Consider the following 16,092-nt stretch of genomic DNA (forward strand, 5'->3'; position numbering starts at 1 on the left):
CCAGAGGAGCCACTGCACCTGAGCAGTGAGTCCAATGTCCTGAACACTCCTGAGTGGCTGCACGTGCAGAGATGATCTTTGTACATGCAGAACCAAGGGCCTTTGCCTGGGAACTTCCAAAGGGGATCACAAAAAGGTTTGGTAGCTGAGCTGCAGCACCTGTGGGGGTGGATACATCTGTGCTAGAGTGGCAATTCCAGCCTTCCTCCACTACAAACAAATGGCTTGGGTGCTGTGGCAGCAGAGGCTCTGTGCTGGGAGGGGGATGGTGGCCTTGCAGAGCTGTGAGAGGGTAAAGCACTATTCTGGTATTCTGTGTCAATGTTTTGCAGGCCTGGCAGTGGTCACAGTTGATGCCTACAAGCACTGGATATTCCACAAGTTGAAGACGGAATACTGACTTGTTTACCTGAAGATAATAGGACTTCGGGGTATTTCCTCAGAGAAAATATAAATTTTAATATAATTTCATAAGCTTTGGAGGTTAGCTTGTCTTGTAGCTTCAGTGATATCAAACTTCTTCAAGTAGGAGCTAGATAGAAAGCTGTTTAGTTTTTGCCAGCGTATGTAAAACAAGACTTTTCTATCTGCATTGTAGATTGTTTGTGGACACTTCCAGATTCTTGTGCTTTCTGCAGTCATTCTGGGGACTGAACTCTCATTGATTTTGAAAGAAGTTCCATGAACACGACATGTGCAGGAATTTGAGTGTAGAAGCCCATGGTGTGGTTTGGAATAGTGAACTGCTTTTAGTTTGGAGATGACTGGGGGAGATGGGAAGAGCAACTGTACATTAAGGGAACAATTACAGATCTTCCTGGTGACATCAATGAGAGATTTGCCTTCAACCTTTCACAGAAAATTTTTTAGCTTTAATTTGGGATATTAAAGGGGTTTTTCAAAAGCACTAAAGGCCAGTGGAAGCTTGTTAGCTGCTCCTTATGCCTTTAAAAACCCCTGCACCAAAAGTGATAGCTGAGAACATGAAATGGAAGTAAATAAAATGCATTTTCATTGCTGTTTTGAGTTACATAATTGTTGTTTGTTGATTTGTTAGTTGATCTGAATTTACCATGGATTTAATCTGTATGGTGACCAAGGAAACGGTGAGTAACTGCTAGAGATGCCAGGTACAGCCACAAAGCCAGTGGTGTGTAGGTGTAACCCCTGAGCTGCCACCCAGGTACCAATGCACTGCCCACAGCCCTGAGGCTGTGTCACCTCTGCTGAGCTTGGTGGCCATTCCAGCATTGACCAGCACAGAGCACAGGCTCACCCTGACTCCTGGGATAAACTCAAGGACACCCAGAGCCAGCTGAGAGCTCAGACACCATCACCCTACCTGTGTGGAGCACAGAGCACAGTCCCATGTTTTCACAATATCAGAGCAGGACCTCCAGCACTAGGTCAGCCTGGACAGGGCAGGGAGCACCGGGATGGTCCCATCCCTCTCTCAAGCCCTCTCTGGCAGTAGCTGCAGTAAGAGTGGCAATGAAGCAAAGATCTTAACAGAGGTTTTGGGTCTACTCAGTGCACCAAAACTGCCTCCCTTCTGTATTCTCTAAGATCAAGGCCACAAAGAGCCATAATACCATGTTTGATATTACAATCAGCTCTCACTTTCACCTAAAACTCCTACTCAGAACCCAGCAACGTGTATTGAGCAAAGTATTTCCTCCAGCCATGATCTGTTAAATGAAAAGGGCATAGGGGTGATAGCAATTATATCACTGATCTGGTTAGGATTAACCAGTTTTACCAATAAAAATCCACAGCTTACTATTTTGAGTTTGTGTGGCTTCAACTTCTACCCATTGGATGAGTATTTGTATATCTTTCTCTGTGCAGTTTAAAATGTCATGAATACAAAGTATCTCCTCCCTGTAAAGGAATCTGCTTGCTTCTTGATCTTCATTGTAAGCTGAACAGACTCGGCTGTAAGCCATCTTCTTCTTCTTTGAAATATTTTTTTATGGCTCTCTGCTGCACAATTGCTGTTTTTCCAACATCTCAAAAATGTTGAACTGTGGAATAGTTTGCAATCTTAATTGATCCCACAGTGGCATATGCAGATATCAAAATAAAAATGATTTTTATCCATTACCCTGTTCTGCATGGGATGTGCCTGAGATAATTTAACAAAAGAGACTGAAAAGGTGAAGAAAATTAAGAGAACAAGAGGAGAGTGCAGAGTTAGTTTACAGTTAAAACCATGTAAACCAAGAAGAAATAAAAAGCAAATGAACCCCACAAACCAAGTCAATTAAATACTCCAAACTCCCAGTTTCTGGGAGCCCCAAGAGCAACATTATGTGCTCTGTTGTTTAAGAAGGGACTTGAGCAGAGCCTTCCCTGTCCTGCAGCTCCCTGCACTGAAAGCATTGCCAGGTTTTCCTGCTTTGAAATTCTGCAGCAGAAGCTTCCTGGGGAATTTGTGTTCCACAGTAACAAAGTGCTGGCACATCTTCAGGCTCAGACCCCAGAACAGGACCCAGAGGTGCTTCCTCTTGAGGAAAAAGGTTTCTCTTGATTGTAGAGGAATTAACCACAGGCAGTCAAGGTTGTTCAGTTTAGCCCCAGAACTGTTATTTCCATCACACCCACAGCAGGCAGTGATGGATGGAGCTTGGCTTTGTTTCCTCTGCAGGTTGCAAATCCTTCTCCTGCTCGACCAGACAGCAGACAGCAGCTTCTTCCATTTTTAGGGCTGCATCCTTCTTTTCTTTGTTTTCAGCCAGGTTTTTTCACCCTTTTAATGTGCATGTAGAATGCAAATATGAAGTTGAGAGCCAAATGAGGGCAGGGATTTTGCCCTCCTTCATGCAGTAAGGCACACGAGGCTGGCTCAGTACTGTTAGTTCACACTGCAGCATGAGCAGGGAACACTGTTCATCCTCAGCTACTGCCATCAGTACCTTTAGCAAATCCTGGTGTTACCATGCAGTGGTATGGGTTTGGGAGCTTTACATTATTTTCCAAGTCCATAAATGTCAGAATCCAGTATAAAAAAAGGTCAATATATTACTGTCAAAAGTTTTTTTTTCCTTTTTTTATACAAAAATTAAAAAGATCAAAATATATCACATTATTTACATATTGTGCTTCATGCTTAGAGATCACTGAAAAAGAACACACAAACAAACATTTTAATCAGAGAAATGCTCCATTCATTACACTTACTAACTTTACTGTAACTATAAGGATTGGCATTCAGATTTCTTTATTATTAACAGTACATCCAAACAAATTACACAGAATTAAAACCTTTGATATACCAAGGGTGTGCTCACATTCTAACTGAGGGTTTGCAATCAGTTAGTGGCATGCTGTTAACTCCAGCTGTGTCCACATACCACATGTTACAGCTGGGTTTGGAATTCCACTCAGCTTCAGTGTCATACTCTTGTTGGAGAATGAGGATTCTCCTCCAAGTCTGGATCAAATCCTCATTTTACAGGAGGACACATCTCTCCTCATTCTCCCAGGCTGGCAGTAGCACTTCCAGCCCCCGGCTGCTCTGGGTGCACGAGATGCTACAAATTCCCTGAGCACTGCACCCAAGGTGCTGATCAGAGCACTGAGGCAGTGCTTGGGGGTTATAATTACAATGGCAGAAGAATCTTTGTTAGAAAATAAATGTTTGGAACTGTGCCACAAAGAGACAGCCCACTGTTAACTTCTCAGCTGGGAGGGTATGGACTGAGAAAGGCACAGGAGCACCTGGTGCAGCCTTTCCTGGGTGGCTCCTGAGCTTCTTTGGCCATGATAAAAGCTTGAGCAAGCCTGTAAAAAGGCATTCTAGTGACAATGTTAATGATTTGTCATGTTAAGCAAGTTTTAGGTGTTCCCAGCACCAGTCTAGAGCTGGGAGGAACAAGACCTGAAGCTGCTGGAATCCTGCTCTCCCAAGGCATAATGCCATGTCTGCCAGGCCTGTGAGCTGCTGCTTGAAGCACGTGCAGCAGTGCAAACATTCACCATGCAGGGAGCAAAATCACTCAGGACCTGTTCAAGAATAAGCAATTATTAATGTTACTGTACCTTATGCCAACATCCTGCTACTGGCAGTCCGTCTGGTCCCTGCAGAATTCAATTTACAGATTCAGTTTTCCTGACAGTGACTTAAGTGTCAGACCCAAAAACCTGAAGCTCATTTGTGACAATGAAAGGCTTAGCATCACTGTTAATTACCATGCAAAACCCATTTACTGTATATGCACAAAAATGAATATGCAGGCAATGTAATCCATATGTCACGCACAACACAAAATTAAATACACCTCAGGGTAAAAAAAAAAAATTGGAAATCTACACTTTTTCCTTTAAACAAAGAAAACACGTACAAATAGATTTGAAATCACAGTTCATTAACCTCATAATCTGCTTTATAAAGTAGTGTATTTTGTAATCAGACATATATATGGAAAGCATGATGTGGGAATGTATTTTTTGTTAAAATGTGCTTTTCTGTTTAGGGGAGGTGATGTAGGTGTTTTTTTTCCTAGATGGTATCCTAACTGTGTTAAATTTGATCCTGCAGTACTTAGTTTCTTTAAGGAATCTTTGAGTTGCTGAACTGAGAATAGGATGAGTTGTGGACTGTGCAAAGGGAGTGAAAATATTTGTCTTGTTCCACTGGACATACAAGAAACATACAAAAACCAGACAGCCAGAAGAGCTCTGACTCCAGGAGGAGAACACTGGAAAGGAAGGAGCCCTTAGAAGAGGAATGAGCTATGTATGACCAGCTCTCTCCAGACACCTCAGAAGAAATAGCTGACTTCAGCTGCCTTTCCTGATGCTGGATTTGCTTAAGGCTCTTGGATCTCCAGTTCCATGAATTTCTGCATGTAGAGCCACAGAGAGCACACAGGCACTGACCCTTCCCTCAGAGCCACCTCCAGACTCACTGGGGCTGGGAGGATGTGGATGCAGCAGAGAACTGTTAGTGCAAATACAGGTCAAAATGCAATTTTACATTTTTTACTGTAAATGTTAGTCATCACATTTTTTTGTATTCTGTATTGATTTTATATGTAAAATAGCCTATGCCCAATAAAACAGATGCAGTGAAGTAAGGTAACCCTCTCCAGCTACTCAGAGTGTAAGCAGTCATGCTTTCCTTAGTTAGAAAACACACACTTTTTCTGCAGACACAGTCAATATTTTGGTCCAAAGCTGTTAAAAAAAGGGTAAAACATGTACATTTGCCAGAGTTGTTTGGGGTGATGGATACAGGGGACAAGGTGCAGGGTGGTTGCTTGACCTAAAACATGCTGACCTACTGTAAAGGTGCACCCTAACACTGATGGTCAGGGGTTTATCTCTGCCCTGAGCTATTTCTCCTTCTTGTGCACTCAGAATACTCCTTTTGGCCATCATAAAACTCCACATCTTTCTACCATGTTTCACTTAAGTGACTCCAAAATGACTCTTTGTGTCTGTGTGTGGGGCTCATGCTGATGCTCCTGGACTGAAAGCCCAGCAAGCCTCCTCTGCACCCTGGGCTGCAGAAGAAAATCAGCATTTCAACCAACGTGCAACTAACCAGGAAGATGCACAAGTGCTTTACTGACTGGTCATGTTGTAGTTAATTGAAGGAATGTAGTTAATTGGAGGAATCACCTACTGCAGTTCACAATGCCTTCAGCAGAGATGGGTCCTGTGATTTCTGTGTAGTTAAGATGAGAGATGCTTGGGAAATAGAACATCTCTGGGGAGTAAGTAAGAAGTTAGAGCAGGCCTGCTGTTAGGAGTTGGTTTCTTGGACACATCTGAAAGTAATTTAACTTTTTGAAAGAGAAACAGCTTACTGCCCTTTTGTTCCTCTGAGGACAACTGCAAATCATCTAACGCAGCATTTTCTATGGTTGAAAAAATGAAAATAAAACAATGACCTCTCTTAGCTAGTGGTGCAGAGCCCTTTTGGGGAACAGAGCACAAACCTTCCTGCACAAGCACTGGACCCAACCTGAGCTCTGGGCAGAGCTCTGTGCTGGCACAGCAAAACCCTTCTGGTGCCCAGAGTGCCAGTGGCCCTGCTCTGCAGGACTGGCTGCTGTTTGAGGAAAGCTTTTAAACCGAGCTGGGGATGGGACTCAGGGCTGCAGCAGCACAGGCATGAGGGGAACCAAACTGGGCCAGAGGTACTGAGAGAAACTTTGAGCATCTCTTACCAGAGTTTGAGCATCTAAAAAAAGTTTGAAAGCATCTAACTTTGAGCATCTGTTGCCATAAAGGGACTGGCATTCCCTGTGTGATCTCCTATGATTTACACTCCTTATGTAAAGTCATTTTAACTGGGGAACATTGGCATCCTTCCCCAAATGCCAGAGTGAAACATTCCAGCTTTGCTGCCCTGTGTCCTTCCTCTCCCTGGAGGGGTTTGCTCCTGGGGACACAGCAGGAACACACACAAACCATGCAAGACACAGCAGATACTGTACCAAAGGGCAGGGCACGCTGAGCCCATCCAGGCCTGGCAAACCTGGGTCCCTTTTGCTGCCTGCAATGCTATGATCTCCCTGTTTGGAAAAATAACTGCTTGTTGAGAATGATAAAGGACACAGGAGTTACACAGACAGACACCCATGTTTCAGCACAGGGGGAGGAGGATGGGTCTAGAGCTTCACAGCTCCATTTCTGATGACACAGCAGTCAGCAGAGTGGTTTTATGGTAGGGAATTCACATGACATGCAGAGTCTGTCACCTGGGAAAGATCCTCTGTACACAAACCAGAGCTTCACATTTGTGAAAGTGCAGTTAAAGAGATAAGGGGTAAATCACCCAACATGTCGAGAGAGGAAAAAAATTAATTGCAGTTCACATTCAATCTCCAGGCAAAATAAAGCATAGTGTCTAAAGGAGCTTATTGCTGGTGTAGTGGAGCTACACAACAGCCTTGGCTGCCATGGCTGTGCTCAGAGAGTGAGGAAAAGTCACACTTTCAGAGAAGAAATGGGTTTTTGAATTGCTGTGGAGCAAGCAGCTAGCACTCTTAATTAGATGCTTCTGGACTAAGTTCTAAACAGCTACATTTAAGCAGTTTCAGTTCCATATTTGATATTTCTCATCCTGCAGCTTCAAAGCACTTCAGGGAAAGGATCTCTCTAGCTTTAGTCATTATATGAGAAACAGTAGTGAAAAGGAGGTAAATTTTACCAGGTCAAATAACTTCTTATAAACCACTCTAGATCTGGGGTTTTTGTGTAGGCTCTGTGTAATGAATGAGAGGTTCCAGAGGTGGACTTGGGAGATGCAGCTTCCCCAGGCTCAAAGAGCCAGGAGGTTTCCTGGAAAGCCCAGTGGGTCCGTGCTGCACGGTGGTGGCCCGGGGTGTGTCTGGGAAGGGACAGCTCTGAGCCACAGGCACAGAAACCAGGGGAGGTCTCTTCTCCCAGGGGCACTTCTTGGCAGCCTGGGGAGCTCCAGCTCATGCATCACTTGTGCTTGGCAGGGCTGTGATGCTATCAGCCCCAACATGCTTCCCCTGGCTCATCCCTTGTTCCGTTTGCAGGGATGAAGGGAAGGATGGAGCTGGCCTTGTTTTCAGATCAGCTCCCATCCCCTGCACCCAGTTACTCCCTGATTTCAAACATGCCCAGAAGCCAGGCCAGCAGCATCACACCATCTCCTGAAGAGCCCTACTGAGGTCCATTGTTCCTGACTACAATAAGAAGGTCTTCACACAAAGATGCTTTATTTTTACTGCGGTGGCTTGCTCCCATCTGGCCAGTGAGGAGCCCTTACAGCAAGCAGTGAATTTCCAGCAGTGCAGATAAACCATTAAGAAAAGTGAGAAAACAATAACCATCTGCTCTGATTTACTGCAAAAGAGAGAACTCCCAAATCCTCCCTGGCTGCAAAGCTGTGTCTCCTTTTCAGCCCCTGAGCCTGTGCTTAGGATGAGTGAAATGAAAGACTTACCACAGGACAAGGCTGGTCCAGTCCAGGGGGGCCTGGTTCCCCCTTCTGTCCTTTGGCCCCTTTTCTCCCTGGTATTCCTCGTTCACCCTGTCAGCACAACAGCAAGATATCAGGGCCAGGGGAAGAAACACCTTTGGTTCATGTCTTATGGAGCACTTGTAGAGTCCCAGTCCTCACCCAGAGTAAGGACACTTGCACTGGTGTGACGGCAGCTGACTGAAATCACTGTGAAAATCTTCAGTTAAAGCTGGGTGGAAATATTGCAATGGATAATTTTATAGCAGATTGACTAAATGAGCAGTTTCTGCAGGAGCCCAGGTTGGAATCTGACAGAAAATGGGAGCAGCAGCTCCCAGCCCCTGCCCTGTGCTCAGCTGGGCTCCTGCCTCCACCTGGGTACCCCTTTGTTTAAAGGTGCCTGTAACAAAACCTTTGACTTGGATCCATTTTCCAGGTCTATAAACCAAGACCAGTGATTCTGTGCCATCTAGAGCTGTCAGGCTACTCCATTTCCCCACAATGCTCAGGCTGGGCTGGGGGCAGGCTTGCAAAAACCCTTCCAAGTGGGTAGGAATTAACTGCCTGTCCTGCCCTGTGCTGGGAAATTGCAAATCCTTGGGCTGCAGTGGCTCCCAGGGCAAGTGGCTCTACCTGCCAAGAAGAGCAGCCTGTCCTGCCCCACAGCATCAACACAGCCATTCCCCACTCACCTTCTCGCCTCTTTCACTTCTCTCTCCTTTCTCTCCTCTGAGACCAGGGAAACCCTGTCACCACAATTTTTAGGTGGGAAAAAAGGAAAAGAAAAAAAAAGATTCTGTAAGTTTAGTGTGTGGATGGCTCAGTTCAACATGAGCCAACTCCAGCCATCAGCCTGTCAGCCACGGTGAAGAATGACATTTTCTCCCTGCTGACTTGGTATGTCAGCAATTCCTTGGAAAAATGGAGTGCTTCACCACACCCCAGTAACATTACTATTAACATTATTATTATTAGTATAACATATACTATTCTACTAGCTGTTAGAAATTTTCATGTCACTGAATCCAATACAAATATTCTCAGTTGGAAAGGGAAGCCCTGGCAGCACCTTTAGGGGAGCAGTTCCACTGTGCAGTGGCAGCAGCCCAGCAATGGGCCTGAATTCAGCCCTTTCTACAGCCATCATTCCATGGCCACTGTGTATACAGTATTAGCTACATATTTTCCCAACAATCTCAAGTTAGGTGTGTGTTACTCGTGTTTCTACCATGAATAATTAATGCTTTCCATACTCACATCCAGTCCTGGCTCCCCTGGCTTTCCCTGCAGATGTAAAAATAAAAATTAGGATGTGCTGTGTTGAGCTTGGTGCTGCAGACAAGCTTAGATCCAGTTGGTTTAACGTGGCAGTGAGGGCAGGGCTCACCCCGGAGCTCTGGGACTGGAGGCTGCTCCTTTGCCACCCACCAGGGCAGTGCTGGTCCAGCTCTGCAGCTCTGGCTGGACTCCCCACAGCAGCATTTTACACCCCTATTTTAGGATTGCACCCCAATATCCCTGCTCCTCTCCCACACCCGTGATTACCTTTTCTCCTTTGGTACCAGGTAATCCAATGAGCCCTGGAGCACCAGGGAGACCCTTAAATTAAAAAGAAACAAAGCATTGGGGTTGTTTCCTGTGAGACAGGTTTCTGTCAACAGCCAGAAATGAGATTTGGGAAAACAACTCACAGCAGGTCCAGTGTCACCTTGGTCCCCCTTCTCACCACTGTCACCTTTCTCTCCCTTGGCACCATCCAGACCCTGCAGACATGAAATGGATCAGCCAAGGATCAGCCCCCCATGCACCCCCCACCTCCTACCCTGGGGTCTCACACCCACACTGCTGCTGAGGTTTTGCTCTTGACCACATCATCTAAGAAAATAGCTGAAAATACAGGTTTTAAGGCTTTTGGTTTGGAAACCCCGGCTCTCACTGGCCCTCAGGACTCAGTGCTGGAGGAGGGGTTTGGATTGTAAATGCTTGGAAGGAAATATGGCTTGTTTTCCAAAATGCCAACTGCTGAACAGTAACCAAGGGATGTGTTGTGACAACAGGGACAAAAAACTCAGTCTCCAGAGCTGACAGGCCTTTGTGAGCCTGTAAATAATGCACTAGCAGCTGGGAAACTGGGTGACATTTAATTTATTGACTTACTTTAGGCCCCTGGATTCCTGGAGGACCCTGTGGGAAAGACAGTGGTGCATTTGAAAAAAAACCCCAGAATTTAAAAACATACCCTAAACTTTCCTTCCCAAACCATTTCTTGCTCAAATTACAGGCTAACAATGGTCAAATACTTATTTTCAAGACAGGTGGCAGTTTATTTTGTTCTCCAGTATCAGATCAGAGGGCAGGGGAACTGAAAAGGAGCATTCTGTGTAAGATGGGACAATAAAGCTCTGCAACACAAGCTCTGGGGAGTGAGAGCCCCCAGAAGCTTTGCTGAAGAAAGTGACAGGAAGCTCTGGGGGTGGCATTGTGCCACCACAGCCCTCCAGACCAGGGCAGGGCTGGGATACCTCCCAGGCTGTGAATGCCACCTGAAATGCCACCTGCTTTTGAAGCATGGTCTCTTAAGGTGAATCTTGAACCCAGCAGTGGCATCCCAGCCTTTCCAATGTCCTTGACAGCTCCTTTTGGAGCACTGTAGGCACCAAACCCCTTTGATGTCTCCATCAAAAATTCTCTGTGTGTTCATCACTACCTGCATCCTCTCCCAGTGCAGCTGATGGCAGAAAACTTCATGACTTGGGTGAATTTAGGGGAATAGAGACACTGTCATGGTGGGGAACAGATTTTCCATCCCAGAAGATTTTATCTTTTCTCCCAAGGAACAACTTGGGTTTTTGCAAAATGAGCCATAAACTCTGATGTACTCTCCTAAATTGGATGCTTTGATTTCTCCAAAGACAGATCAGACTGTAGCACTTCCCTGATATTTTTTTCCCCAGAATCAAGACAGCCCAAAATGATTAAACAGAACAAACCACCCTTGTCCTTTATCACATACAGTCATAAATCTGCAGGAATCACTTCAGAGTCCTACCATAGGGCCAGGTAATCCAGGGGGTCCAGGCTCAGGTATGATCTGCAGAAGGGAATTAAACAGCACATTAACAAGCCTGTCAGGAGTGGAAACCTCACAAAGCCCAGAATCATGATTTAATGCCCAATTAATTACAACAGCAGCATCCAATATCTCAGCCACCAATACAAAACCTAAATCACTTTGCAGTGCTAAGTGTGTGTGAACTGCTCTTCCCTAAGGAATAAACCCCATTTAGACACTTGTAGGAAACAGTTGGGTTTTGCTGATGGATATGGGACTGGTGGGTGTATCCTGCAGCCCCAGCTTTGCCTGGTCCTGTCTCATGAAAGAGACTTTATGTTGCCAAGATCTTACATGATTATTCTGCAGACATGGTGACCCAGTGTCTCCTTTTTCTCCTTTGTCTCCTTTTGGCCCTTCTGCTCCCTGAAAGATAAAAATGTGACAATGATGTGGTGCATCTTCCAGGAAAGCAAAAATGAGAGAAAACAAGGTTTGTCTCCCTCTAAACACCGGCCTTGGCTCAAGCAAAGCTCGTGGTCATCTCCAGGGGACTTTGAAGAAATATTTTCTCCTCCTTGATACATTCTGAATAAGCTGATTAGAAATGGAAGTTTGAAGTTCTCCCCAGTAAGGTGGTGTGGAGAGGTCATTGCTTAAATCAGCCCATTCTGAGCATTTGCAGAAATGAGTGCATTAAAGAACCGAAGGGACACCAAAGGCACGTACCGGGGGACCTGCTGAGCCCATTTCTCCTGTCTCTCCTTTCTGCCCCATGGTCCCCATGCTGCCCTGGTCACCCTTTGCTCCTTTGGGACCCTGCAAGTTGAGAAAATACAACATGTTTAGGAGAAAACTCTTAAAGTAACCCTCCACAGCAGCCACTTCTGCCTCTCTGCTGTTTCCCTCCGCATCACGAGCTCACGAGAACATGTTTTAACATTCAACCTCACAGATGCCAATTTTGAGGGTGCAGCAGAATTTGGCCGGGCTGCAGGAGGGATTCCAGCCATTTGGGGTTGGGAAGGTTTACAAAAGGATTTGAGACAGCATCTGATGAGCTGCTTGTGAGAGGAGCCCCTTTAGCTCAGCAGACACGGCCACAGCAGCATCAGCACGCTCAGAGCAGAGCAGGGGCTGCAGGCACAGGGCCATCAATTCAGGGAGCCACAGCTCCCCTACACAGCAGAGCTCACTCCTGGCACACTGGATTTGCTTTTCAGACACACAGGAAGCTTCCTTTTCATTTGGCTCCTGGCAAGGCCTCGCTCGATCCAGCCGTGCCTCCCTCACCTTTTCGCCATCCGTCCCAGGTGGACCTGGCAAGCCCAGCTCTCCCTGGAGGGAGACAAACACAGGGGAGCCCATGGTAAATTAAATTAAGGATTCATCCTGGGAAAGCATTGTACAAGGAAATGAGTTATTCACACACAACTGTTGTGGTTATGGGTTTGCCACTGCCAGGCTTAGGACCAAGGAGGCGTCAGTGACACACCAGCACCACCAGCTGATCTGAATATTGGCACAGAGACCTCAAAAGGCACCAAAATCCTGTCCCACCCTATTCTTTCAAGTGATACTTTTCTACAAATAACATTTTTCTTTTTAAGAAGCATCTGGCTGCAGGTTAGAGACTCTTGCTTGTGAAGCAGGAGCACAGCAGGGCCTGGGACACAGCATTGGGACAGCAAAGAGCACACAGGGAGGGTGGGAATGAGGGTGGCTCAGCACAGCCACGGGACTGCCAGCCCCTCTCACAACTGCTTCTCCCACTTCTGCCTCCTGCCACAGACCAATGGGGCAGTCTCAGAGGAGCTGGGATTTTGTCTGTCAGGTTGAACTGGGACTGGACTCGTTCCTGGGACAGCATCCGCTGGAAGAAGGCCAGAGACAGGTCAACAAAATTTTGGCTTTTGTGTGAAAGCCACTGTTTTTTCAGCCAGAGAAAGGGCTAAATAGAACACACAGCCTCAAACTCCTCTGCAGGCAGCTTCAACTGCCTGATTTTGGCTTGGGAGACTCCATGGAGAGCTACTAATGACCGTGCAGCTTGGCAGAGGTCAGGCTCACCTTGGGACCTGGAGTGCCCTGGGGGCCCGGTGGCCCTGGGGGACCTGGTGGACCCTGAAACACAAACAAAACAGGTTTGGTGATGACTGGCATGGACATGGCATGTTGTCCTCATGCTGTGGGGATGAGCACTCCCAGCCATGATCTGCCACAGACACTCAGGTGAGTGGGATTGCCTGAGCACCGAGATGAGCTCAGAGCTGCCACAGAGTGCCCAAGGTTCCTCTGCCACAGGGCTGTTCATGCAGAACACAACACAGTGAGAGCCAGTCAGGTGTACAGCTGCAAAGACATGGGCTAAGAGGCAAAATGCCTTTAGCTGGAGGTGGGACCCCAATCTGATGGTCTATTTTTGCATCCTGCCCACTCCAGCCAGCCAGCCTGGGAAGCAGCATCATGCTGAAAACAGTGTCAGCCAGCCAGGGAGGTGCAATTAAAGAGGGGAAAAAAGGAGTTTGTGCGAGCACTAACAACAAAAAACCTTGCACACTTAAAGAAGTTCTTTTTCCTGGGCACTGCTGGATGCAAAGACCACAAGCCACCTTGAGATGAACAAATATTTTCCAACTTGCAAATTATTTCAAGCAGCAAAATTTGTGGTCTTGCTCAGATGGAAGCCAAACCAGTATCATATCCTGGAGCACCTTTCTCCATGGCTGCACACTCAAATGCTGTTACACTTAGTCACACTGGAAGCCTTTCCAGAGCCTTGTCCTTGAGACAGGTCAGTGCACAAACACTGCAAACCGCGAGTAAGCAGGAAAACAGCAAAGTTAGTGAGGTTCAGTGGTGTGCCCCTGAGCAGTCTCTGCATGCAGAACAAGGGACAGAGTCTGGGTCCAGCAGATGAAGCCTCCAGACATTTGATGGAGCCTCTCCAACCACTGCACTCCACTCCCAAAGCTGCGTGCCGCGCGGACATCTGGCAAACGGAAATTACCAGCACTTTGTGTATCCCTGCAGCCTGTTATAAAACAATTAGGATGGTTCTCAAATATGCCTGTAATTAAGTATTTATTCTATTTATTCTATTTCTAATGAAAAGGTCAGGGCACTGTTCAGTTGGGCAGGTTAAGGCTTGGGTGTCCTTCCCCTTCCTCCCACATCCCAACTGCTGCCATCGAGCTCCGCCACCACTTCTGCTGCTGCACCCTGAATATCCTCAGCCCCCAGAGGCAATCATCTCTTTCTTCCCTCCCAACTAGCTCTGTGCCAAGACAGAGATCTCAGGAGGAGACACAGGACAAGGGTGGACACGTTGCCACAGTGGATGTCAGTCCTTTCCCGCGAGCTTTGGCACAGGCTCACCTTGAGCGCGTCCAGGATTCGGCCGTCGTAGTCGATCACGACGGTGTCTCCCTGCTCCCCTTTCAGCCCAGGGGGACCCTGCAGGCAGGGATGGATCCTGATTAATCCTATAGCATGCAGAGGTGGCTGCTAGGAAGGCAAAGACCTGACACGCAGCGTTTGGGGGTTATCACCTTACAAACACCATGGATTTAACCAGCCCTTAGTCTGACAGCTGGAGCTGTCAAACCTCAGAAGGCCATCAGTTTGTGTAATGGAGAAGAGCATAAACATCCTCACTTGATCACCCCTATTCCCAGCTTCCCTCTTGCAGAAAAAAGGGTCACAGAATGGTCATGAGTATAAGAAAATTGGACTTGACTGATTTCCCATGCCAGCATTCAATACCTGTGCAATCATTTGTTTAAATATGCACTGTCCCTATTTTCTGGCACTGAATAGATCCTGAAGCAATTCATCTATATACTAAGCAGAGATGGTGGGGAACAGCTAAGGTTGAGAAAAATAGTGTTCCAAAATGAAATCCTGAACATCCATACCCGGGGTCCAATGGAGCCAATTCCTCCCTTCTCACCAGGTTCACCCTGAAAATCAAAAATCACATTTTTTTTTCAATGAGACCAAGTAAAATATAAAATATTTATTCTAAAAATACTGTACCCACCCATAAAGATATGCTTTAGATTAAGAAAAAATTATGACATCAACAAAGGACTGCTTCTCCTATCAGAAAATAGATTTGACCTGAGAATGAATATATTTAGCAAAAAACAATGTTGGTGTAACAACAAGTGGAGTAAGAGGAAGTCTCATTGCAGGGGGAGGGGAGCGGCCAGCTCGGGGCTGTGCTGCTCTCCAGCTCCTCTCCCTGCTCCCTGTGCTGAGCTCCATCTCTTTGTGCTGCTTCCACATGGCTCCCTTTGCTTCAGGCTGACTTTTGCATGTGGAAAGTTTCAGCAGAGATGTTTAAATCATTTTCAAGGGGGAGTTTAAGGAAAAGTTCTGTGCCAAATTGTTCCTTTTTTCTTCCTCTTTTTTATTTTTTCCCCCTCCCCTCCTTTTCAAAATTTTTTGATTTTTTTTTTTTTTTTAATTGGAGGGTTTTAAAAAGTCATAGTACTCTTACAGTAATGACCTGAAATTCTATTCAGGATTCAAAAGGTGTCCCATTTGTCAGACCATGTGGATCCTTTTGCTGACCAAATTAAAGCTCTCCAAAAAGTAAAAAATGGTAAAAATGTATAGAAAAAAACCTAAATTCAATCAGCACTGCTTCTATGGCTCTAGAAAAAAGTTTACTAAACTTCACCAGAGACCACTTTCTTCCTCACAAACACAGTCTTGCCCAATAAGGGACCACAGCTCTTTAATACAGAAAATATTAGTGCATCCAGATCCTACTAAAGACAAAGCAGCTGAAGGGGTAAATAGCAGCCCACAGATGCTGTCTGGGGCTCCTCAGCACCACCCAACAAACCCAGATAATTTTATCTCCCAGCAGCTTTGGAGGTCAGGACAGCTCACAAGTGCTTGGGGCTCTGAAGCAATTCCACAGCCATCAATAACATGGGATCAAAATGTGATCAGAACTCTACAGTTTTTGAGGAAAAAGGCAATTCAGTGGAAAATGTGCAAGTAGATGACTTACAAGCTCTTATACTGATTTCTGCTTGAACTCAGCTTTCATCAAATCACCAGGAAAAGTTGAAACACTCCT

General features: G+C 46.0%; 2 protein-coding genes across 3 annotated transcripts in view; one reads left to right on the forward strand and one right to left on the reverse strand.

Moving 5' to 3' along the window:
- The window catches only part of HNRNPAB (heterogeneous nuclear ribonucleoprotein A/B), a 22,289-nt gene extending 20,189 nt beyond the window's left edge, over nt 1–2,100 (forward strand). For both annotated transcript variants that reach the window (XM_005418711.2, XM_031066839.1), the window contains one exon: nt 333–2,100. The gene's annotated coding sequence lies outside the window, so the exon portion shown is untranslated. The remainder of the gene's footprint in view (nt 1–332) is intronic.
- A 1,922-nt stretch (nt 2,101–4,022) lies between these two features.
- COL23A1 (collagen type XXIII alpha 1 chain) overlaps nt 4,023–16,092 on the reverse strand; it is a 170,538-nt gene continuing 158,468 nt past the window's right edge. Inside the window, exons 15-28 of the mRNA XM_031066837.1 lie at nt 14,915–14,959; nt 14,376–14,453; nt 13,068–13,121; nt 12,291–12,335; nt 11,727–11,816; nt 11,352–11,423; nt 10,995–11,036; nt 10,103–10,129; nt 9,637–9,708; nt 9,491–9,544; nt 9,203–9,229; nt 8,638–8,691; nt 7,928–8,014; nt 4,023–4,080 (exon numbers count right to left, since the gene is read on the reverse strand). Coding sequence (XP_030922697.1) covers nt 4,033–4,080; nt 7,928–8,014; nt 8,638–8,691; nt 9,203–9,229; nt 9,491–9,544; nt 9,637–9,708; nt 10,103–10,129; nt 10,995–11,036; nt 11,352–11,423; nt 11,727–11,816; nt 12,291–12,335; nt 13,068–13,121; nt 14,376–14,453; nt 14,915–14,959 — 795 coding nt within the window. The 3' untranslated portion in view covers nt 4,023–4,032. The remainder of the gene's footprint in view (nt 4,081–7,927; nt 8,015–8,637; nt 8,692–9,202; nt 9,230–9,490; nt 9,545–9,636; nt 9,709–10,102; nt 10,130–10,994; nt 11,037–11,351; nt 11,424–11,726; nt 11,817–12,290; nt 12,336–13,067; nt 13,122–14,375; nt 14,454–14,914; nt 14,960–16,092) is intronic.

Source organism: Geospiza fortis, unplaced genomic scaffold, assembly GCF_000277835.1.
Source record: "Geospiza fortis unplaced genomic scaffold, GeoFor_1.0 scaffold55, whole genome shotgun sequence".
Lineage (NCBI taxonomy): Eukaryota > Metazoa > Chordata > Aves > Passeriformes > Thraupidae > Geospiza > Geospiza fortis.